Raw genomic sequence first — 24153 nt, forward strand, 5'->3', positions numbered from 1 at the left:
TTAAGGAATAACTAAAAGTATGCCCCATAAGGCAGAACTTTTCCGTAAGGCATAGACTTTGACTTTTCCTTTAGTTATGCCTTAAGGAAAAGTTCCGCCTTATGGGGCATACTTTTAGTTATGTCTTATGGGGCATACTTTTAGTTATGTCTTATGGGGCACACTTTTAGTTAAGGCATAACTAAAAGTATACCCCATAAGATGGAACTTTTCCTTTACACATAACTAAAAGTTTGTCTTGAAAAGTAAAAAAAAAAAATATATGCCCCAAGGCAAAGTCTGCCGGAGGGGGCAGAGCGAAATTCAAACTCTACCTTGCGAATTTTTTTAAATTTTTTGACTGAGCGAGGATTTGAACTTGAAACCCGTGACTTTTAGGCGAAGGACAAAAATTAAAGACCACTAATTTGAGGGACAAAAGTTAAAGACCACCAAAAAGAAGGACAATTCTGCGAATTGCCCCAAGTCAATTGGGGACTTTGGTCCAATGGGCTCATTGTTTCTGTTACTATTCACCACTAATATAAAGTTCGAAAAAACCCATTATTATGTAACTAAAGAGGGTGTTTCGCACAAATACTCTATCATCGGGGTTGTCTTTAATTTTTGGCCCTCAAATTTGTGATCTTTAATTTTTGCTCTTCAGCATTTTTAGCGTGTCATAATTTAAATTTCGTAAGACATAGTTTATGTTTAACTTCGGTATGTGTATCATATCATTCACACAAATTATGTCGGACAAGATAAAATTTTCAACACTCAACATAATCTGTAAAATATCACAAAACTTATGCCGCAGTACCTAATTCCTATAGAATTTATGTCGAACGAGGTAAAAATTCAGTTTCCGAAGATAAAATATTACAGAAATTATACTTTGCGAAGTAGATCTGAATATTATCATTAAATAAGTAGCGGGAACAAAAACTAAGACCACAAATAAGAAGGACAAAAATTAAAGACCAGTGCGTTTGAAGGACAATCCGCGCAAAAAGTTGACTAAGGACGTAAGTGCATTATCTACCACAAAGACAAGGAACAAGTTTCTCTATATTGTTATCCCAATCACAAACAATGGCCATGGACATCTTCCTTGTTGTCCATTAACTTGGTTAGCCATGAAAATATTATTCATGATGGCTATGATGTTGTACACTTGTCAAGCAACTACTAACCTCCACCCTCTAATCTTGATACCAGGAGCTGGTGGGAACCAGTTAGAAGCAAGCCTGACTTCAGAGTACAAGCCTACAAGCTTGTTGTGCAACAGATGGTATCCATTAAACAAAGATAGTGAAGGTTGGTTTAGGATATGGTTTGACCCAAGTGTACTGTTGGCACCCTTCACAAAGTGCTTTAATCAGAGGATGAAACTTTACTATCAAACTCACTTAGATGATTATTATAATGCCCCTGGTGTCCTTACTAGGATTACAAACTTTGGTTCCACTAAGTCCCTTCTTTATCTTGATCCCCATCTCAAGTAAGTTCCCACTTATATTTATATTTATTTATGAGCTTACATTAGACTTTGAGCTTTTCTTGATATTGAGTGCTTGGTCATTTATTATTTTGAATGTTGAAAATGCTTAATTATTACAGTATTATTTTTATTTTTTTTCTGTTTTTGGTTCACCAATTTGCTAACACTTAATGTGAGCCAAGTTCTTAATTATTCTTAATACATGATCGGTGCTATCGTATGATTGGAAAACCAATAGGCAATAGATGTCCTCCCCTCGAGATGTGACCTAACACTCAATGAAGTGAATAAAAATTATAGAAGACCGGAGTTCAGATTTTTACATCTAGACAAAAAAGAAACGTTAAGTCTTGGTAGTTAAAATTACCTAATAGCTATACGGATAGAATATAATAGGCACCAAATAGTAACTGAAATAGTTGAAGTTCACAGACGTTGGCCTGATGCCATTGTTAAAGGAACATAAAGAATATATGTACTTCTCTGTTCTGCATTAAATACTAGTATTATTATAGTAATTGTCTCATCTTGGCAGTAACTTTCCCAAATTTACTAGTATGAGATTCGATGGTTCCAACCTTATTTTAACTCCATAATAGGTCTTGCATTCTGTGTCAACCGATAATCCAAGAATTTTTTATTTTTTTTAGTAGTAGTAGATTGATTGACTTCTCTTTTCCTTGTAATAGCCTTTTTTTTAACATGTACTTCGCATGGTTTGCGCGTAGGAAAATTACAGCATATATGGAGCCACTTGTGAATGCTTTGCAAGAACTAGGCTATAGAGATGGCGAAAATCTGTTTGGAGCACCGTATGATTTTCGTTACGGTTTAGCTGCAGAAGGTCATCCAAGTCATGTTGGTTCCAAATACCTCAATGACCTGAAAGGACTCATAGAAAGTGCAAGCAATTCAAATGGAGGAAAACCTGTTATTCTTCTTTCCCATAGCTTAGGAGGGTTATATGTCCTTCAACTTCTCTGCCGGAATGCGAAATCCTGGAGCCAGAAGTACATCAAACACTTTATAGCATTGTCCGCACCTTGGGGAGGCACAGTTGATGCAATGTTTACTTTTGCTTCTGGAAATGCACTTGGAGTGCCTTTAGTAAATCCATTGCTAGTAAGGGAAGAACAAAGGAGTTCTGAAAGTAACATATGGCTTTTGCCTTCTCCAAAAGTATTTAGCACCAAAGAACCACTTGTTAGTACCCCAAATGCTGCATACACAGCTCGTGATATCCCGTCATTCCTCAAGGATATCGGGTTTCCTGAGGGAGTTTTGCCTTACACATCGCGTATTTTGCCCCTGGTCGAAAACTTCACTGTGCCTCAAGTGCCTATCACTTGCATAATTGGCTGTGGGGTTAAGACTCAAGAGACATTGTTCTACGAAGATGGCGAGTTTGATAAGCCACCTGAGATTGTGTATGGGGATGGAGATGGCACTGTCAATATGGTAAGCTTGTTGGCTCTTGAATCAAATTGGGATAACAAGAGTCACCTACCCCTTAAAGTGACCAAGTTACTGGGGGTTTCTCATACAGGTATACTAAAAGATGAAATTGCACTTGAGAAAATAGTTGAAGAGATTTCTTGTATTAACTCTGAAAATGCTACTGGCATTTCACTAGTTTCAAAAGCTTGATCATAATTGGTGATACTATTTCTTAGTTGTTTCTTCCCTTGGCTTTTTTTACCATTGAACTTTTCGAGGGAAAAGTTAAGTGATGAGATGGTCTAGTACACCACTTGAAGGATAAGCTAAAACGAATTAACTAACAATATTTTTCCACAGCAGACCAGGTAAAAGAATCTATTTGTGAAATAATTTGAGTGATGCAATTAGGAGAAATAAAACCTTTTAGAGAAAGAAGTTGGTAATTTAAAAGTTGTCCTTGTGACCTGGCCTTTAATAAGATACTCCATCCATTTCATAATAAGTGGGTTTTTTAGCTTATGCACACTCCTTAAGAAAGTGCTCACTCTTAGAACATTAGGAGTGTTTTTACTAACTTACCCTAAAATAAATGCCTAGAAAAAGAAAAGCTATTTAATGATTCTTGATTATGTAAATAAGGGTAATTATGAAAGAATAAGATTAATTTGTTTTTGAAATCCTAAAGCATCACTTATTTTAAAACAAAATGAAAAGCCTAAAACACCACTTATTATGAATCGGAGGAAGTATAGAAAAGGGAAAAAGAGTACACACACAATGTACTGCAAAAGCTCCATATGAAATTTCATTAAGGTTTTGTATTTGTGTGATTTCCCTCGGCACATTCTTTTGCTCCAAAATTATTTCACTGCACAACACATTATCATCCCATGAGTAGAAAATTCACAACTAAGAGAAGTTGGGCATATTCAACACTAAAATACACTCAAGGACGCGGAAATTACTAGGAAACTGATATTAAAGCATTACTAAATATGCCCAACATCATATTGTTCCAGGAGTTGCAGTGAATATTCAGTACCAAAGGCAAGTAAAGATTTTCTTTCAACATTCTCATCTTTAGATATATTATCAAAATAGTTAGCTCCCTTAAAATCTTTTGCATTAAAAGACAAATAATTAGATAAATTGGAATGAATTTTGAAAGTGTCAAAAGTAACACAGGTGGTTTAAGAAGCACCTGTGAGTTAATTTGGAATAATTCAGTAGTTAGAGATTTGGTAATAATCCTTACAATTAGAAATTATCTGTCAGAAGACTACTTACTAAGTCAAACCCATATGGTAACATAAACATGAAATAATTACATAATCTGTTTGTTCTCACCACTTTCAAGCACCAAAAGAAAAAAACGTTGCAGGTCTTATCTCATGTAACAGAAATATAGGCCATGAGATATGGCTGCAGCAATCAAACCAGGACAACCGAACAAAGAAAAATTGAAAAGAATTACAGAAATTTTTCTTCTATTTCCTTGGGAGGATATCCAAAGCACGCCTCTTTTCTGGTCTTAATGCTGTTAAAGTGCCAACATCTCCCTTAACACTTGGAGCATTTTCTTTCATGTCAGCTATCTGGGATAGTTTGTTGGGGGTTCCATGGATAAGAACGCTTCTGGCATTCTTCTTCTTCACAGTAGAATTCAAGTGCTTGGCAAAAGAAGTTTTAGCTACTCCTGCTGGGGTTAATGGTACTTTCTTTTCAGCCAAGTCATTATTTTGCTTAGAGATCAATGTATCTTCATCAGCTAAGCCTAAATGACATAACAAATCCATAATTAGTATAGTCAACGCTAAAAGTTCAAAATATATCAGACAAATCTGGTGGATCAGAACTTGTTTACCTTCCTCGATAAAGCTGATGTTTTCATGACACTTAAAAGAGGGTGATAACACTGCTTGTGTTGATTCATGCTCCTTTTTATCAAAAGAATCCTCATCCTGTTGCTGAGCTGCACTGAACTTCCCCTGATTACTTTCATTCTGAAGCTCTTCCGAAAATGCTGAATGGGTTATATTTCCACTCTCTCCTGCAAATAATCCAGGCAGGTCGATTTGGGTGGTGAGATCTGAATAGTTAACAATCGTAGACGTTCTCTCAGTTGATTCAAAAATGGTAAGTCCATCCCCTTGATCAGCAAAATCACCTTCCTTAAAAACATCTTGGCATTCATTTGCGGAAGAAGTAAACTCCTTGATGCTCGAAACATTTTCTATCACATAATGTTCTGGAAAGTGGAACTGCTTATCAGCAGGCAATACGGTTGAACTTTCTTTTGCATATTCATCATTATCGGGAATGTTGTTGTGTAGGAAAGCGTTACTGATATTTCTCACTTCTAGTTTTTGTACTTCATCTCCCTTAGTCTCTTCTACTGTGATGATGATCTTTTCCTGACTTCTTAATGCAGTGGATTCAGCATCAAATTCAAGAATTCCATTTTCTGAAATTCATTATTGAGTAAGCAGTTCCAGAATTTGGAGAACAATATAAAGCAAAACAGCTAAAGTTATTTGAAAGTTAAGAATCACAAATTTATCATATTATTGCAAATATGGTTAAAAAAGGGATAACCTCAATATACAAATTTCATGCACAAAGAAAAGCTTTTTTCCTTTCTTTGTTGCTCATACAGACTTAACGAACTCACCAGCACTAACAGAAATATCATCGGTCTTCCTTACGCTCTCCTGAGTTATGGTCTCAGTTTCAATGTCAGTTAGAATGTTCCGTTGTTGGCAAACTGCATCACTAACAACAACACTTTTTGTTGCTTCCCTGGTATTAATTAACCTGTCTTCTAGAGATTCTTGAGACGCCATTAGATGATCATCTTTCTTCCCCTCAGCCACAGCATCATCTTCGGTGACTTCACGCAAGGGCTCGAACTGATGGGCAGAATCATTTTCTGTAGCATTGGCAGTAGAAATTTCAGGCATATGCATCTATTTAGGGATTTTTCAAAATAGAAAATGAGAAAGGTGTAAGAATTAAAACTCTAAAAGGTGTAAGAATTAAAACTCTATTCCCTCTATACCATGTTCCAAGAAAACTGAATGTAAATGTTTCAAGCATCTGATGAATTAGTTTCTTGTTCTTCACTGCACTTTATTTTAACCACTCCAAATTTATAATTATACCATTCAAGAATTCATTATAGGATATTATCAGACTTGCAATTAAGTTTATATAGAAACTGAATCTACAAGTATAATATCGTCCTGTGACTCTACAGTTATTGCCCAAATATTGAGGAGTTAAAATATTACTTTTCTGCGTCTCCAGTTCTGCCTGGATGGGAACACTGCCATCGTCTATATGAAACCAATCGAGTGTAGCGTCACCAGTATTATCTGTCATTTCATTTAGAAGTTGATGATCTTCGTGCTGTGCAAAAATTTGTTCCTGAGAGCCAAGGAACTTACCACCATCAAGATCCTTAAAGATATCTTCCTCACAACCAGGACTTCCCTCCAACTGCAGTGGACTTGTACCTTTTGATGATGTAGGAAACAGAGGCCCTCTTTCAGATTGGTCTTTAATCTCTTTGGAGAAGCAAGATCTTTTTGTGCTATCAAAACCTCCGCTAATAATCTCGACAGCTAGTGGTTCTCCAGAAAATTCAAACCCTTTGAGCTTAGGCTCCTTACCAACCATTACAGAAGCTTCATTGATAACCATGGCTGTCTTCAATTGACAACTAGAAGCTTCATCCAATCTGGAAGGACTTGTTCCTTTGATTGGGGTAGCAAACTGCAGTTTCAGGTGATCTTCAGTGTTCTCTTCATTACAGGCATCCAATGGTTTAAGGGACTCAGAACATGAGGGACTTGTTTCTTTGATTGGGGCAGCAAACAGCAGTTTCAAGTGATCTTCAGTACCTTCACTGAAAGCATCAGATGTTTTGACGTTCTTGGGACTGCTCTGATTGATCTCCGGCACCATCTGATGTTCAGGAAATTCAATATCACATGTAGGCTTTGAAATAACAGGAGAAGTACTTTCTTCTACAATTTCAACATAAATGCCTTCTTCCAGAATTCTAGAGGCATTTCTTAGCAACAAATCCCTGTCAACCACTGTTTCCTCAATTTTGTGTTCCTGTATGTCAACAATTTCCTGAACCCAGCTTTCATGTCTCGTATTCATCTCCGTACCTCTAACTATTTCTCCAGACATTGCAACATCTGCTGTCTTAGGTTCTTGAGAAGAAAACTCGCCATCCCGCAATGGAGTCATGTTTTCAGTTGACGATGCAAAAAGCATAGTACCCTGACCTTCATTGTTCTCTTCTTCAAGAGCACTGGAATCTTTCATGCACTCAGCAGTTTCTTTGATCTTAGGTTGTTGAGAAGATAACTCATCATTATGCAATGGAGTCATGTTTTTTGCTGATGTTGCAGACAGAATATTACCCTGGCCTTCATTGTTCTGTGCTTCAAGAGCACTGGAATCTTTCATGCACTCAGCAGTTTCTTCGATCATAATTTCTTGAGAAGAAAACTCATCATTCCGCAACGGAGTCGAGTTTGTAGTTGATGTTGCAGACAGCAGATTACCATGACTTTCATTGTTCTCTTCTTCCAGAGTACTGCATTCTTTCAAGCATTCAGCAAATTCTATGATCTTTTCAACTTTAATCTGTTCTGCAGAATGTTTAGAATCTGTGCACTCAGCAGTTTTTTTGAGCTTCTCAACTGAAAAACCTTTGTTATGAGAGAGCCCCTGAACATTCCTAGACAAAAGATTTTTCTCGTCTTCTGTCTTTCTTTTTGTTCCATCCATTTGGTTCAGAGTCTCGGTAATGATGGGTGAAGCAAACAGCAACTTCAGTTGATCTTCTGTACATCAGGAATTAAAGCTATTAATGCACAATCAAGCAGCAAATAAAATATGATAGGAGAGCTACATTTACTTTATACAATAAGATATAGCTCAGAACTAACCTTGCTTATATTCATCACCATAGTTGAAAGCAGTGACATGTGAGGTCTCAGGAGCTACAATAATTAAGTCTTTGATGTCAGTATAATTCAACAAACACAAACTGAATTCACGTTTTGAACACTCAGCTTGTGTAAATCCATTATGGCTAACAGGGATAATCTACTACCTTGGTCGACTCCAACAGACAGAGCTTCAGATTCATCGAGGTTTCTTTCTACTCCACTGCAAATAGAAGTTTCCATATCATGACTCTGGCTATACTTATCTTTGGTAGAAGTAGTCTCTTGGTTAGTGCATTTTACAGAGACGGGTGAGGCAAATAAAGTCCTTCCAGGTTCCCCTGTTATAATAGACATCCCTAAGCAGATATTAGAAACCGAAAAAGAAAAGAAAGTGAAGAACAGCTGAAAATCCAGAGGGAAAGCAGAAATTACTTCAAAAGAAAGAAATTTCAGAACCAACCTTGCTTGTCCTCAACCAAACCACGGCCAAGTCCTTCTCCCGCGGCCATTGCTTCTCCACTCAATTGACTTTGAAAAAGGAAATGCTGGCCTCTAACAGATTGTGAAACAACAGAGGGCGTAGCAAACAAACCTTTTAGATCTTCCCCGGCTGCATCAAGTTGAAGAGTTAGACATGATTTCAGGTTTCACAAAACCAGGAAACTAGCTGAGAAATACCTTCATCTTTAGATGTGTCCTTTAAAGGAGTTACAGATGGTGTCAAACCATTGCCAGCAGAAGATGCAGCTGCATGTCAAAAGATGCTTATAAGGTGAGTAGTGAAAATGGTCAAGATATTAACTGGCTTGTTAGTCAACAACCTAAATCTTGAAATCCTACGGCTTCAAGTAAGAATATAAACCAAGCAATAAAATGGCTTGGAAATCATATTTAAGGAAGAAAGACTAACCGTTCTCAGTTTCAGGGCAACTTTGCTTGTATTGACTGCTTGTCTCATTAATCTCGATACAAGTTGCTATTTCTGCCTTGCTGCTTCTACTACCAAATGGGGTGGCAAACAAACTTTTCAAATACTCTCCTGTAACATATAGCATAATCAAGCTGTAAGTAAGAGATACTCTTCGGGAAAGAGGAAGAAGAAGAAGTCTAGGACTAACTTTGGCCATGTTCACCACAATCACGGACAGAACTTTGGAGACTTGATGTATCATTACCACTAATGGGAGAAACTACAGAAATCACAAAGCAAAATGCCGAACAAAAAATGATTTGCAGCAATAAGTTATAAAAAGTAAAAATGTAAAAAGAAGCATTTTGAAGCTAACCTTGCCACTCTCTGTTGAGACCCTTTTCCCTTGAATCACCATCCAAAGAAGCTTTCTTATCTTCTTTAGAATGTGAAATATGACAAGGAGTGGCAAACAATATTTTAAGTTCTTCACCTGTTGCATCAAAAGGAAGAGAAAATGAGCAAATTGCAAAGAACATGAGGTGAGAAAACCTCATAACTACCTTGCTTCTCTTCATCACCGTCCTTTGAAGTAGTTACATCTGATACGATGCCATCACCAAAACTACCAGGTTCTGCAACTAAAAGAGAAGGTCAATGTATTATGAAATTCCTATAATCAGTAACTGATCAAAAAGGACTGTGTACCTTGAAGATCTGGAACTGCTTTTATGGGACTTGAAACAGTTTTCTCAGAAGCTGCTTCCTCCAGGTTTTCATATTCTTCTGCATGTATTTCACCGTGATTTGTGAAGGTAGGTGCATCTCGATCATATACAGCTTCCATAGGACCAGATTCAGCTTCCACGTGTTCCATGGGGACATTACTGGACAACCCCGCATCAAACTCTTTTGCATAGTCCGTTACAGTTAGCGCTTGTTCACCATAACTTACTCCAACCTTAACAGTACATCGAGTCTCTGATTGTTCTTTAAAATCAGAATCAAGCTTCTCTTCCATATTATCACTCTGGTTTACGGAACAGTTATCAAGAACTTCATTAGATGATCCTGTGCCAAATTCTGCATTATCTGCTGCAATTGCACCGTGCCCCAGTTTGTCCAAAGTTATGTCATTTGGAACTGCATCGTCAGCAAAAACAGAACCAGGACATAAGCCTTTGCTTTCGGACTCCTGTTCACCATAAGTTACTCCTTCAGTAACAATGCATCCAGTCTCTGATTTTTCTTTTAAGCCAGCATCAAGGTTCTCTTCCATATTATCACTCTGCTTTACTGAACAATTAGCAAGAACCTCACTAGACAATCCTATGTCAAATTCTTCTGTATTGTCTGCCGCAATTGCGTCATGCTCCAGTTGGTCAGAAGTTATGTCATCTGGAACTGCATCATCAGGCAAAGTAGAACCAGGACATATTTCGGACTCCTGTTCACCATAAGTTACTCCTTCAATAACAGCACCTATAGTCTCTGGTTGTTCTTTAAAGCCAGAATCAAGGTTCTCTTCCATATTATCACTCTGCCTTAGTAAACTATTATCAAGAACTTCATCAGATAATGCTGCGACAAATTCTTCTGCATCATCTGCTGCTATTTCACCTTGCTCCTGTTTGTCAGAAGTTACATCATCTGAACATAGATCTCTGCTTGCAGGTGCCTCAGGATCAGAATGCAAAAGTCTCTCAACTTGGTTCTCCTCGGGTCTAGCTGCAAGTATGAAATAATGAATTAGCACTCTTAACAATAAAATGCATAATATTAACTTATGATCAGATAGACTAACCGCTGGAGTTGAATGGATCACCGAATGGGAAGTATTTGGATGCGGAATTATTTTCAGATGGAGAAGCATTTGCATCTTCAAGTGGTCCTTCCTCAATTAATTTGTCAGCTGGGGTGCTTGACTCAGCAGCTGCTTTATCCTTGGTTCCAGAATCAAGAATCTCCTCCATATTATCACTTTGGCTTAGTGAACAATTATCAAGAACTTCATTAGATAATCCTGTGGGAAATTCTTCTGCACTATCTGCTGCCATTGCACCATGTTCCTGTTTATCAGAAGTTCTGTCATTTGGAACAGCATCATCAGCCAAAACTGAAATAGGACATAGATCTTTGCTTGCAGGCGCCTCATGTTCAGACAGCAAAAGTTCCTCAACTAGGTTCTCCTCGGGTTTAGCTGCAAATACGAAGTAATGAATTAGCACTCTTCACACGACAATGCATAATATTGATTTATGACCAGATACACTAACCGTTAGAGTTGAATGGATCACTAAATGGAAGACATTTTGATGTGGAGTTATTTTCAGATGGAGAAGCATTTGTATCTATAGGTGGTCCTTCCTCATTCAATTTGTCATCTAGGGTGCTCAACTCAGCAGCTGTTTCATCCTTGGTTCCAGAAGCAATGTTCTCTTCCATATTATCACTCTGGCTTAGTGAACAATTATCAAGAACTTCATTAGATAACCCTGTGTCGAATTCTTCAGCATTGTCTGCTGTAATTGCCCCATGCTCCTGTTTGTCAGAAGTTATATCATTTGGAACAGCATCATCAGCCAAAACTGAACTAGGACATAGATCTTTGCTTGTAGGCTCCTTGTGGTCAGACTGCAAAAGCTCCTCAACTAGGTTCTCCTCGGGTCTAGCTGCAAATACAAAACAATGAATAAGCGCACTTCATAAAACAATGTATCGTATTAACTTATGACCAGAAACACTAACCGTTGGAGTTGAATGCTTCACTGAATGGAAGACATTCCGATGTGGAGTTATTTTCAGATTGAGAAGCATTTGCATCTACAATTGGTCCTTCCTCATTCAATTTGTCAGCTAGGGTTCTCAACTCAGCAGGTGCTTCATCCTTGGTTCCAGCGAGAACTATATTGACATCATCTGTGACAGCTTTAAGCTCATTTAGAGATGATCTTGAGAAGCTCATTGTACCTTCTGAACCTGAGACAATACAATGTCTATTGTCTGGTTCTTTGACTATTTCCATGCCCTCAGGCATGGGAACTTCTACTTCCACATTTGATCTCTTCAGTCGACCCTGCTGCTTCTTTCTGGCAGTACTAGTCTTTTCAACAACTGCTGCCTCCACACTTGCTTTTGAGCTACTCGTGGACTGTTTCAAAGAATCTGTTTCTTGAATAACAGTGCGGTTTCTCATGGTCAGCTTATTATCACCATTTTCCTTCTTTTCATCTGAAACTGCTGCAAGAGTGTGCCTAGCAGCACTCCTTCCAGAACGTCTCCTCTCTTCTCTTACCACGGAAGTTTCTTCTTGCACTGATTTGTCCAACGTCTTGGTGTCTACATTTGCTTTAGCAGCATTCCTTCTAGAGTGTCTCCTCTCTTCTAATTTAGTTTCAGAAATATCATCTCTTGCAAGTACAGGATCTTCCACTTGTTTAGCAAGCCTTTTTGACCGCTTGGCTACCGTCTGGGGTTCTTCTTTTGTATCTTTACTCCTTATCTCAGCATCATTAGCACTTAAGTTTCTTTTTTCCTTTACAACCACAACTTCATCACTTCTTTCTTTCTCCAAAGAAGGAACAACAGATTTGCGCCTACTACTTCTGCCTCTATCAAGCACTTTATTTTCAGCGATATCATCTCTCACCAATACTGAATCTTCCACTTGTGTAGCAAGCCTTTTTGACCGCTTCAATGCCTTCTGGGGTTCTTCTTTTGTATCTTTACTCCTTATCTCAGCATCATTAGCACTTAAGTTTCTTTTTTCCTTTACAACCACAACTTCATCACTTCTTTCTTTCTCCAAAGAAGGAACAACAGATTTGCGCCTATTACTTCGGCCTCTATCAAGCACTTCATTTTCAGTGGTATCATCTTTCGCCAGTACTGAATCTTCCACCTGTGTAGCAAGCCTTTTTGACCGCTTCAATGCCTTCTGGGTTTCTTCTTTTGTACCTTTACTCCTTGTTTCGTCATCATTAGCATTCAAGTTTCTTTTCTCCTTTACAACAGCAACCTCATCACTTCTTACTTTCTCCAAAGAAGGACCAACAGATTTGCCCCTATTTCCTCTGCCTCTATCAAGCCCTATATTTTCAGCAATATCATCTTTCACCAATATTGAATCTTCATCTTGTGTAGCAAGCCTCTTTGATCGCTTCAATACCTTCTGGGTTTCTTCTTTTGTACCTTTATTCCTTGGCTCATCATCATTAGCATTTAAGAAAATTCTTTTCTCCTTGGCTGCAACTTCATCACCCCTCAATTTCTCCAAAGGAAAAACAGATTTGCGCCTATCACTTCTTCTAACAGGAACTTCTGCTGGTTCTTCAAGTTGAAGAACCACTTCAAGTTTCTCCTTAGGTTCAACAATTTTAGTTCCACTTTCTGATGTCGAAGCTTCTACAGTCACTTTAGACTGATTTCTAGTCCTTCCCCTAGTAACCATCTTATCTTTTGAAATATCATCAGTCAATTTTGCACCCTTTTCCTTATTAGCTACCCGTCCAGACCTCTTCATAGCCTTTTTGGATGGCTCCACCACACTATTCTGCTGAGACCTTCTTGTGTTTACTCTGACTTCATCTTTGACAACTTCAACTGAAGATTCAACAAATTCAGTACAAACAAGTTCCTCACTTATCTCAATAACTTCCTTACCCCTTGTCCGGTTCCTTTTGTTACCAACATTATCCTCAACTGGTTTCAAGTTCCGAGACCTTGTTACCAGAGCTGGCTTCTCCACAACCTCCTCCTCATTTTGAACATGCAAGGTCTGATTATGAGCCATCGATTTCCTTCTCGTTTCTCTTTTCGTCTCCTTGGCTTTTGTTTCAGACTTTGTGCACTCACTAACAAATGTCACTTTCTTGTCCCTCTTCTCTGCCCCATCAATTCCCTTTTCACCTGTACTTTTATCCAATTCTTCCATATCTTCTGCACTCTCTTTACCATTTTTTCGACTTCTTACTCTCCTACTCGTCCGTAAACCATCATTTACGCCCTCGTTTTCTTGTATAACTACTTCTTTGGTCCTCAAAGATCTTCTTGTAGTAACTCCAACTTCACCCTTACCCTCATTCGTTGAACTTACGCTATCTTTCACATGCCTTTTCGCTCCCTTTTTCTCAATAGTAACACCAACTGGACTATCCAAAATGCCTACATTATTTAACCCATCACTACCAACATTCAAGTCATTCTTATACAACATTGACTTCCTTCTCCCTCTCCTTTTCACTTGAGCGGATCGCGTAAACTCAATAACTTCATTATCAGGACTAAATTTCACTTTCTTTACCATCCTATTTACAACATCAGACTCTCTATCATCATCTAAAACCTTTAAACATGATCGCCCTCGAGTTAAGGGCTTTTCATCATTTACCTATACATATATATATAACCACAAATTTAAATAAAAAAATCTTCAAACCTAAAAATAAATAAAGAATAACGTTACATTACCTTAAGAAGTGAAGAAAGCTTGTTAACCATTTCTAAGTTGGTTAAATTTGCAGGAATTCCATGTTCCTTGCATAGTGCTTGTAGTTCTTTCCTTTTCATGTTTTCAAAATCCATCTCTACAGTGTTTTCAACAACCAATTAGAAAAACTGGAAGAGAAACATAACAAATTACAAATTGAAAGAATAATTTGGAAAGGAAAACGCACCTGAGATTGAGAAATTGTGAGTAACTAAACATTGGGTGTTTGGTTTTCGTTCTTAAAAAAAAAAAATTGAATTTTGGGGTACTGTTTGAATTTAACTGAGGATAATAGGGATTTGAAATTTGAATTTTCACGGGTTTTCCCGCTTCTCAATGACCACGTGAATAAAAAGCGTGTTAGGGAAGTTTGTTTCCTGAAGAATGGATAAGGAGCTTTCTTTTTCTTTTTTTTCTTTTTTTATTTTACTTTATTGTTACTTTTATATTTTTATATTTTAATTTAATTTTAACTAGATTAGATGACGTGGAGGAAATCTAGTGATTGATAATAAGTGAGAAAGTATACAGACTTGCAGAGGAAGGTTTATAGTTGGAGATCTGTTTTCAAAGTTGGTGTGTATTTAATCAAATATAATAAATTCAGGGATTCAAAAAGTGATCCAAAGCGACGATCCGAGCCTTATATCTCACATCCTATCTTATCCGTCAATTTCCTTCAATCTAATGGCCCATATTTCATTCTAGAAATGTACTGTTTCCTCTGTCTCTTTCGCATTCTCTTTCGTGTCATTTCTCCCTCTCCTTCCCAAGAAGGCAGCCTGTTTGGATAGGCTTAAAAAAAATAACTTATAAGCTAAAAATAGGTTACAAGCCCAAAAAAGAAATAAGTTGCGGCGGCTCAAATTATTATCTTTGGCTTATAAGTTGTTTTTAGCTTATAAGCTGTTTTGTTTAAGTTAAACTAAACGGGCCAATTTATTTTTTTGAGCTTATTTTAAGCATAAAATGGCTTATAAGTTGGTCAGCCAAACACTCAAAAAAATTGAAAAGAGCTTATAAGCTGTTTTCAGCAACTTATAAGCTAAGCCAAACGGGCTCATAATCACAAGACGTTTTCTTCCCGAGAAATTCAATTCAATATTAACTACTACTGCTAGTCCTACTGAAGTTCGTATTAGAAATAGGAAATTGATTTTTGGGCAGAATGCTTGTGGGCAAAATGGACAGAATGGGACATTTAAGACAATTCACATGAGTTATGGGGGTATTACGGACACTTCCCAACTTTTTTGTGTCAATTATGCCCTTTTATGAAAAAGTAAAATGAAAATTTTGAATTTTATTCTTACCGTATCACTGTATGTTCTCAAAGCCGCAAAAGTAGTAAAACTTTCTCTCTCCTCCGACACAGATTTAATAAGTTATCTTTCTAAAACTTTGACTAGCAAATTTATTTTTCTTTTTGTATTGTATGGGGGTAAAAGTGTGTCCGGACCCCGGAACCTATTTCGGCCACAAGGGTTATCCAGCTAGTTCCCATTCTCACCAACTCCCGTTACATCAGCAATCATCGGTCAAAGCGTTATCGCAAGTATATACGTAAGGGTGGCGGAGAAAGTAACATCAGCTGCACCTTGGGAACTATGAAAAGTGGAGGAGTGGCTTAGATAAACCTAGCTTAGGGAAGAAGGAAGGTGCAACGGACAAAATGCATATCTGGGCGAGCCTCCGCAACCGGGAACTCGGAGAACTCGAAGTATCTACATAGCTGTCCTCCACTCCCACCAACTCGGGTCATGTTCGCAGGCCTCGCATTGTGTCGTAGCAGAAGCACACATCGAGCCATAGTCACGTCACATCACTCAAACGTTAGGGTTAGAAAAGTCTTGTTTTGGCTTATATAATGGAACTTGGGGGAAAAGAAAGGCATCATCTTCTTTCCCATACACATTCTTATAAACAAATACTCTTGCAAAAATCAATTTATTCTTAAGAGAACGGGGCAGATACAAGGAATCATAACTTTCAGATCATTTTTATCTGTTTTGATCATACTATATTATTTCTGTTATTCAATAAACTATAACTTCTCCGGACCGGCCTCGTAAAAGGAGTTCTCGGGGATAGATACGTCCCACTTGTCTTCAAATCCTTAGAAAACAAATCTTTAACTAATTTTTGGTTAAATCTGATTTCACCAGAAAACACTTTTCTTATTCATATTTACCATCTAAAAGTTTTTTTTCCTAACTAAAAAAAAATTGACTATCTTATAGTAAGTTTTTTTCTGAAAGAAGAAAATAATAAAGGACTAGCTTGATTACTTGTATTAAATGTATAAAAAAAATTTACTTGATGTAGAATAAAGAATGTGTTAAAGCATATACACCTTATTAGTAATTTTATTCAAAGAACTATAAATGTAGAAAAATAATGAACTGCTAACTTGATTATGCGTTTAGATATATTGTCTACATTTAATAACTTGTTATATTATCCTTTAATGATGGATGTTTAAACATATTAAATTTTTTAAAATTGGATAAATTCGTAAAAAATATAGAATTAAGCTTTTTTATATTTTCTCAAAATTCATTAATATTAAATTAAGGATTTTTCTAAGAAAATGAAAAAAATAAGATTTGGTTTAGTACCTATACTATACAAGAAAAATATATGGAGAAAATAATTTTGTGATAAAACTATAGCATAAGATAGTAAATTTGATTACTTCTATAATTACATTAGTTGCATTCTGATTAACAGCAAATTTGACTTGGTTAAACATACATCACTAAAGTATAATATAATGGGTTAAATTAATTTGTAACTACAATTTTAAACATATTTAATTTTTAAAATTGAATAAATTTGTCTAGAATTTGTGAAATTAATCTTTTTTATATTTTCTCACATTCCATTAACTAATATTTTTTTTTTTGTTTTTTCGAAGAAAGTTGAAGTAGTAAGATTTGACTTACTACCTATACTTGTTGTAGCTTCGGTATGTAGAGAATAAATTTTTAATATAAATGTAGCACGAGACGTTGTATTTGATTATTTGTGTAATTACATTAATGATAACCAAAAATTTTATTTGGGTTATCTGCCGAATGCAATCATCTGATGATCAACTAATTCAACAATAAGAATAGGAAGCAAAAAAAAATAAAAATTAAGACTATGATGCTAACTTTTTTGTGATAGAACTACGACACAAGATAATATATTTGATAACATTATAATCATATTATTTTGGTTGAATTATAACAATAAATTCACTATTTACCCACATTTACTCACTTACGTAGCTAACTTCTACACACGTACTTGTTTTCGTATAGTAGCTCAAGTCTCGTGCAAATAATGTAGTTACAATATATTTGGAAAATCGTTAGTTTTTTTTTTCCATGTACATTTGTGTAAATCATGCAATATCCTATATTGTTGTATATTAACGGTTGATTTAAATCATTTCTTTATAAACTTAACTTCGTTAGTCTGCCCCTCTAATTATTCAAGTGGATAACTACGATTTGATTAACTGCACTCGATAGATGAAGTTATTCTTGTTATACCCCGTACATTTATACGACGAATTATCCGCAAGCAAATTGACTCAAGTTAAAGGCGGAATTATTTTCGGATACGAAATAGAAATCGTTAATTTTCAATTTTAATTAAAACATAAATTGTGTATAAATTTTATTGGTATAAAGATATTATTGGAGATTAGGGGTAAATTAACTATGATTAGATTATTAAGTGGGATTAAAATTTAAATCACTTCATTAATTAATTAAGCTTAAGGGGCCATGTGGGCCCCACCCGAATGTAAAAAAAAAAAAAAGGGGGGGGGGGGGGGGGGGGAATCAAATCTGAAAATTAACAAAACAAGGTGGAATGTTGAATCATCAAGTGGGGGTGTACGTGTAACATGGTGGGAAACCATATACATAGAATAAGGCAAAGTGCAAATGACATTTTCCAATGCATTTGTTGGATATCAACTTTCAAGAACAAGAAAGCATATGCATGACTTCTCACGGCCAGATTGAGGTTTTAAAAAAAAAAACAGTTTGTAGCTTAATAAAATTCTAAGGAGAAGACAAGGAGATAGAGGTGGAAAAGCAAGAACAAGTATAAAGATTTAAGACACAAATTGGGGTCAAGTATCCAAGGTAAGAATTGGTTATTTCTTTTACATTTAGAATGAGTTGGATGCATTGTGAATATGTATAAAATGGTGCATGTTGGTATTGAATGTTGTTGAAATTTAAAGTTAGTAATGTTTGAATTTCTTGTACATGTATTAAGGATGGTTTGAATGATGTAGTGTGTTTGAAAGGAATGAAAATTATGGAATTTTGTATGTGGTTGTGTTGAAGTCGTGTAGGAGTTGATTTAAGGAGTTAATGGACTGTTTCATGTGATACTTTAGTTGTTGATTGTTATGGACATAGTGGTGTATTGTTTGCATTTTAAATATGTGAGTTAAGATGTAAAAGAAATGATATATGTGGAAGTGGGAAAAACAGTCCAACCGTGGACTGTTTTATGTAAATGGATAGGCTAATTTAGTTTGAATGTTGATTGTTGTCGTCATGGGTTCTAAAATAAGAATGAAGACATCGATGGTTAAAAAGTGGAGTTGAAGTCGTTATGGGCTGTTGTAGGAGTTAGTATGCTATTAATATAGTCTCTTGCGGTTATATAGACAATGTTGCTAAACGTGTTATTGTTGTTTGGTTGGAGTTGGACAATTGCAAGTTATTGCGATTTTTGTAAACTTGATAAATAAGTATTGATCACAAGAAATTGTAAATGGTAATGTTATGTTGCTGTTTTGGGCCGTGAGCAGGAGTTATTTTTGATCAAGCATGATAGTTAATTTTAAGTAGAATTATAGTTGTTGTTGTCCCGAACTATATGGAGAAAAGATTGGAAAGTTAAAGTTGGAATTGTGTTGATACGATCATATTGTCGCTTTTTTATTGGATTGAAGGAATTGAAAGTATAAGTGTGCCCATGTATTGTTGCTGGTATTTCTGTGTCTACACGAACACAGTTGGAAATTTGGATAGGTGAACCTATAAGGGGAAGTGCTGCCGAATTTTCGCCAAAATGCTAGATAATAGAATACTTAAGTGAGAACATATATATAGACTGGAATGTAGGTCCTATAGAAGAATGAACTATAGAGTGGCGAACTAGGAAATATAGTTACTAACGATAACGTCACTTTTATATAAATAAGCGAAAAGAGCAACGAGGCAAAAGGGATTCACGGATAGTCGTCGACAGGTATGTAAAGCTATCCTTTTCTTTCTCTTGGCATGTCCTAGATGTACTAGGTTTGAAATTGAACCTCGGGGGATATTCTGTTTATAGCAAACTAAATCTGAAAATGTTCATTTTTCATTCAATAGAATTGAATCCTATAAGTACGTTTTGTTGAAAGAATTTGGTAAGTTTACACAAATTGCTTGGAAAGTTAGGAGATTGTTTGAAGATCTCCAGGGATGACTCTATAGACTTAATGTACGTAAATTGAGCCTATCACTTTAGTTGACCCGAGGTGGGCCCACTATGCTCGATTTCACTCTTATTGCATTTTAACCTATTTTGAGAAGTTTTAAAGGAAACGTCTTAACTACTCTTCTGACTACTAAATGACACTTGTTTAAGTTATTCTATTAAGTCTTATAAATTATTTTGGAATATGGAAATGATCCCAAGAAGACTATTATCACATAATCTATTTTTGTTATCCGAAATATACGCACCGTGACTATCGTGCGGTTTCATTAATACGGTTGTTGTTCGGAATACTCCATCGAGTCCTTGTAAAATGTATTATGTCTCATATTGCATTAGTTTCTCACTACTCCACTCGTGGATGTCTCAATGTTTCCTTCACTGAGCCCGGGCCAGGATATGTTGTCAAGCGTATTCCTCTGCATTGTTCGCCGTGCCTCGATGATGAGGGGGCAGGTATACGTGTACATTTGTTGTGGAGTATGCTGTGCCATGTACACTATTTTGATATGATATGATATGATCTGATATGGCCATTTGACATGACATGCTATGTTATGGGGTTATCCCCTATTCTGATCCTTATGTGTTGTGGCACCAGCGTCGGGAGGGTGACCACGTTCTGTCTACCGAGTCCTTTGGCGGGGCCCGGACATGATATGGCATATGTTTCTGTACACATTCCTTATGTTTTGAAATATGCATTTGGTATTCTGGATTTTTGCATTCCTTTCTGTTCGTTCTGTTTCCGGTTGTGATTTTGGTTTCTCTACTTCAGGCTTTACATATTCAGTACATATTTCGTACTGACCCCCTTTCTTCGGGGGCTGCGTTTTCATGTCGCGCAGGTACATACGACAGGTTCGCTGATCCGCCCGCTTAGGATCTTATTCCGCTGTTCTGAGGCGCTCTCTTATCCGGAGCCTATATTTTTGGTACAGTCTCCTGCTATTGTATAAATGTACGTCACTCAGGGGTACGACGGGGCCCTGTCCCGTCATATGATTTTGTCGGTCTGTTTAGAGGTCTGTGGACATGTTTGTGGGTTGGGGGTCTTCCTGTATGAATGTGTGTATATGTTGTGTTTGGGCGATCCCATTCGCCGCGGCGGCCGGTCCGCATATGTTTAAATGTTGCTTTGTTGGCCCTGTGTGGCCTTTGTTGGTATTTTCTGTGCGCAGGGTATATTGGATAGTCCGTAAAACAAAGGAAACTCTGCCGAAATTTTTCTGGAAATTATCTAAATTTAAAATATAGTCTTGTCGGCTTCTGCTATATACTAGAATGCGGTTAATAAAATCTGAGATAGCATCTGATAGATGTGTCTGGGTGCCCAGATCGGGCACTAGTCACGGCCTACGGGGTTGGGTCGTGACAATTCTAGCCCAGCGGTGACCAACCCAATTTTGTGAACACTAGTTCAAGGGTTCGAGTCTGGCCCGCGTCACAGAATTTTGTTCTTTTCTTTCGATTTGAACGTACACCATTAAAGAATAATATAATAGATTTTTTTTAAATGAAATTTTGTAATTAAGGTTTTAGAAATGTGAAATTAATCTATTTAATTTTTCTCAAGTTCCATTAATTAACAATTGTATTAAATTTAGGTTCTTCCTTTAAAAAAAATGATAGAAACAAATTTTGATTTACTACCTATACACAAGTGTTATATATGTAAAAAATATTTTTTGTGGTAGAAATATAGATTAAGATAGCATAATTGAATACTTTTATAATTACATTATATTTGTTGAATGATAACAAATATTTTAATGCGGTTGATCTGTCTAATGCAGTCGTCTAATAGTTAACTATAAGATAGAAAAAACTAAAGAATTGAGACTATAGTACTAGCTTTTTTGTGATAGAACTACAGCACAAGATAATACATTTGACAACATGTAGAATTACTTGCTTCGGTTTAATTATAACAACAAAGTCCCGACTTACTCACATTTACTCATTTATGTATAGCTAAATCTACGCACGAACTTTTTGTCATACAATAGTAGTTAATGTCTTGTGTGATAATGTATTTACAATATATTTAACTAAATTCAACTTGGTTATCATAATTGTAAAGTAAAAATGCATAAACAATTTCAACCTTTCTCATCAGAATACAACTTGCATTAGTTGCTTGTTTTTTCTTTTTCCGCTCGAAAAAGGGACATCAACTGCTGGTGATTCTCCATACAAACATGTATACTCCATTATATCTCACATTTAATTTTATCGTCTGAAGACTGCCCAGGTTCTTTGACAACTTCCACTTCCTACTCTTTTTTGAAAAAAAAAAGGGACATGAAAAATGAGCTCATAGGTAGAAACAATTAGTTGAAGTATGTACACACGTGTTTTGTTTTATTTACATGTACTTTTTGAAAATCAATAATATGCACAGAATAACCAATGAAAAGATATTAAGGGAGATGCTTATGCTGGTAGTAAAATGATTCTGGAACCGTGTATTCACCTTCTTTTAAGTGCCCAAATGGTACTGATGCATAACCCATTAGTCCTTTAATAGCTTCAATCCCCTTGTTAGTGGTTTGATAGAAAGTGTCATGCTTGACCTTCTCATATCTTGATCTTTCTAGTATAGTCAAACGGACATGTGTTCCTTCTTTAAATATTTTTCGTGATAAATTTTTCCTGCTTACGTTATACCCAGTGGCGGACCCAGGATTTTGAGCTCGGGGGTGCTGGATCCAAGAATTTTGAGTTCGGAGGTGCTCTATTAACTATTTATATCTGTTTACTTTATATTTTCTATACAGTTATACACTCCGTGATTAAGTTTAATGAATGCCGGAGCACCCAAACTTTGCACATGGGTCCGCCACTGGTTATACCAGTTACATATGTATTGATATAATTATAGAAATGAATGTTGCTTCCGTGTCTCGACCTCTTTGATTCCTCCGATGAATTCTTTTTGAACGTTATAATTAGCTCTTAATTCAGCTGGTATCGTGCAATTCCTAAAATTATTAGTGATTACTATTATTAGTTATTGTGGACAATTCTTAAACAAATTTGTACAGTTATTAAGATGAACGTGGGATGCTAAGTCATTAGATGTAATTAACTCCTCTTACCTTTTCAACTTTTGAAGGTAACAAAGAGAAGAGAGCCTACTTTAATTTTGCTAGTTTTTTATTAGGGCATTAAGTAGTTTCAATATTATTATTCAATATTTAATTAATTATATACTTTATTACATTTTAATTTATAGCAGGGGCAAAATAGTAATCTAACTTTGAAGGTAGGAGCTTTCCACTTTTAGTATAATAGGATAAGTATGCATATTCATTGCCCCCAGTGGCAATTCAGAGGTCCAGGTTGATTCTTATCCCTCCTTATTGATGATGTCTTATTATTGTGTTTCAATTTTGCCTTACATAACCGGTACATTATTCTTACTGACATCCCTTTGCCGGGAGCACAGTATTTCATGCCATGCATGTTCTGGTAAACGAGCAGACGATCCTCCACAGTAGGCTGCCCTTTGATATCAACAGTTGTTGGTGAGCGCCATCTTCTTTCGGAGCATTAACGAGTCAGGGTATCATGTTTATATACGCTTTTGCATTTTGGGTATGTCGGGACCTGTCCTGAGTTATGTACAATGATGTTGATCCACTTTTAGAGGCTAGTAGACAGTTGTCTTGTGTATAGTTACAATTACGATGGCCTTGTCAGCCTTATGATGTTGATAATTTCCATAGCGGCCTCGTCAGCCCACATATATGTAAGAATCTTTTTGGCTTGTCCCTTTGATGTTGAGCTTATATTCCCTTTATGGATGCATATTGATTTGGCCTGCCCATGATAAATCTAAGGAGTTGTTTGGACATGGTTTGAAACCATGAGATGAAACCATGTTTGCACATGCAATTTGAATTTCTTAAGTTGTATTTTTTCTTATAGACATAAAAACCTCACAAGTTGTGAAAACTATCAAAATATTCTTAATTTTTATACAATCTTACCAAATGAGCAAGTCATAGTTCATAACAAAATTAATACGCTACTAAAAGACCTTTCTAAAAAATACAACATCAATTGATTAAACTTTAGTTCAATAAAAAAGAAAATTTAAAATAAATAGTAATGTAACTACTCTTTAATATAATCCTCCCATATGGTAGACATAAATAAAGGTTGGTGGGAGTAATTATTAAAAATATCTATCAATGTATTGGGGGTTTTTTTTTTTTTTAACAAATTATAAACTTATGGATCAAGTTTTATATTTGAAATTTTGAAACCCAAATCATGCCTTTTTGGATGTTTGAAACTATGAAATAAAATGCATGTCCAACCGCTGATTTCATCTCATGATTTCAAACCATTG

At 36.2% G+C, this 24153-nt stretch overlaps 2 protein-coding genes across 8 annotated transcripts; one reads left to right on the forward strand and one right to left on the reverse strand.

Annotated features, from left to right (window-relative positions):
• The first annotated feature begins 820 nt into the window (after nt 1-820).
• Nucleotides 821-3155, forward strand: LOC132628940 (lecithin-cholesterol acyltransferase-like 1). The gene is made up of 3 exons (XM_060344690.1): nt 821-832; nt 978-1483; nt 2212-3155. The coding sequence occupies exons 1-3, from the start codon at nt 821-823 to the stop codon at nt 3128-3130; spliced, it is 1437 nt and encodes a 478-aa protein (XP_060200673.1). The 3' UTR covers nt 3131-3155.
• Nucleotides 3156-4210: 1055 nt separating this feature from the next.
• Nucleotides 4211-14692, reverse strand: LOC132627346 (uncharacterized). Of its 7 annotated transcripts, XM_060342642.1 has the most exons (19): nt 14479-14691; nt 14273-14388; nt 11552-14192; nt 11080-11475; nt 10608-11003; nt 9512-10531; nt 9367-9444; nt 9180-9296; nt 9012-9083; nt 8804-8932; nt 8572-8640; nt 8354-8503; nt 8058-8249; nt 7891-7944; nt 6370-7785; nt 6214-6297; nt 5595-5852; nt 4788-5387; nt 4211-4697 (listed from the first exon to the last, which is right to left on the reverse strand). In XM_060342642.1, exons 2-19 carry the CDS (start codon nt 14384-14386, stop codon nt 4411-4413), a joined length of 8073 nt encoding a protein of 2690 aa, XP_060198625.1. In that variant the 5' UTR covers nt 14387-14388; nt 14479-14691; the 3' UTR covers nt 4211-4410. The 7 variants fall into 7 exon arrangements, with proteins under 7 accessions (XP_060198625.1, XP_060198626.1, XP_060198621.1 ...); XM_060342643.1 differs by lacking the exon at nt 6214-6297 and having other exon boundaries at nt 14479-14692; XM_060342638.1 differs by having other exon boundaries at nt 6214-7782.
• Nucleotides 14693-24153: the final 9461 nt, after the last annotated feature.

The sequence above is a fragment of the Lycium barbarum genome, chromosome 2 (genome assembly GCF_019175385.1).
Source record: "Lycium barbarum isolate Lr01 chromosome 2, ASM1917538v2, whole genome shotgun sequence".
NCBI classification, from domain to species: domain Eukaryota; kingdom Viridiplantae; phylum Streptophyta; class Magnoliopsida; order Solanales; family Solanaceae; genus Lycium; species Lycium barbarum.

Excerpts from the sequence above, each read along its gene's own strand:
- LOC132628940 (XM_060344690.1), top strand. Across the intron at positions 1,484-2,211 it reads TATCTTGATCCCCATCTCAA|GAAAATTACAGCATATATGG; the intron begins GTAAGTTCCCAC and ends GTTTGCGCGTAG.
- LOC132627346 (XM_060342637.1), bottom strand. The coding sequence starts at position 14,386 with ATGGATTTTGAAAACATGAAAAGGAAAGAACTACAAGCACTATGCAAG. Across the intron at positions 9,084-9,179 it reads TCTCAACAGAGAGTGGCAAG|TTTCTCCCATTAGTGGTAAT; the intron begins GTTAGCTTCAAA and ends TGATTTCTGTAG. Across the intron at positions 5,388-5,594 it reads TGATATTTCTGTTAGTGCTG|AAAATGGAATTCTTGAATTT; the intron begins GTGAGTTCGTTA and ends AATGAATTTCAG.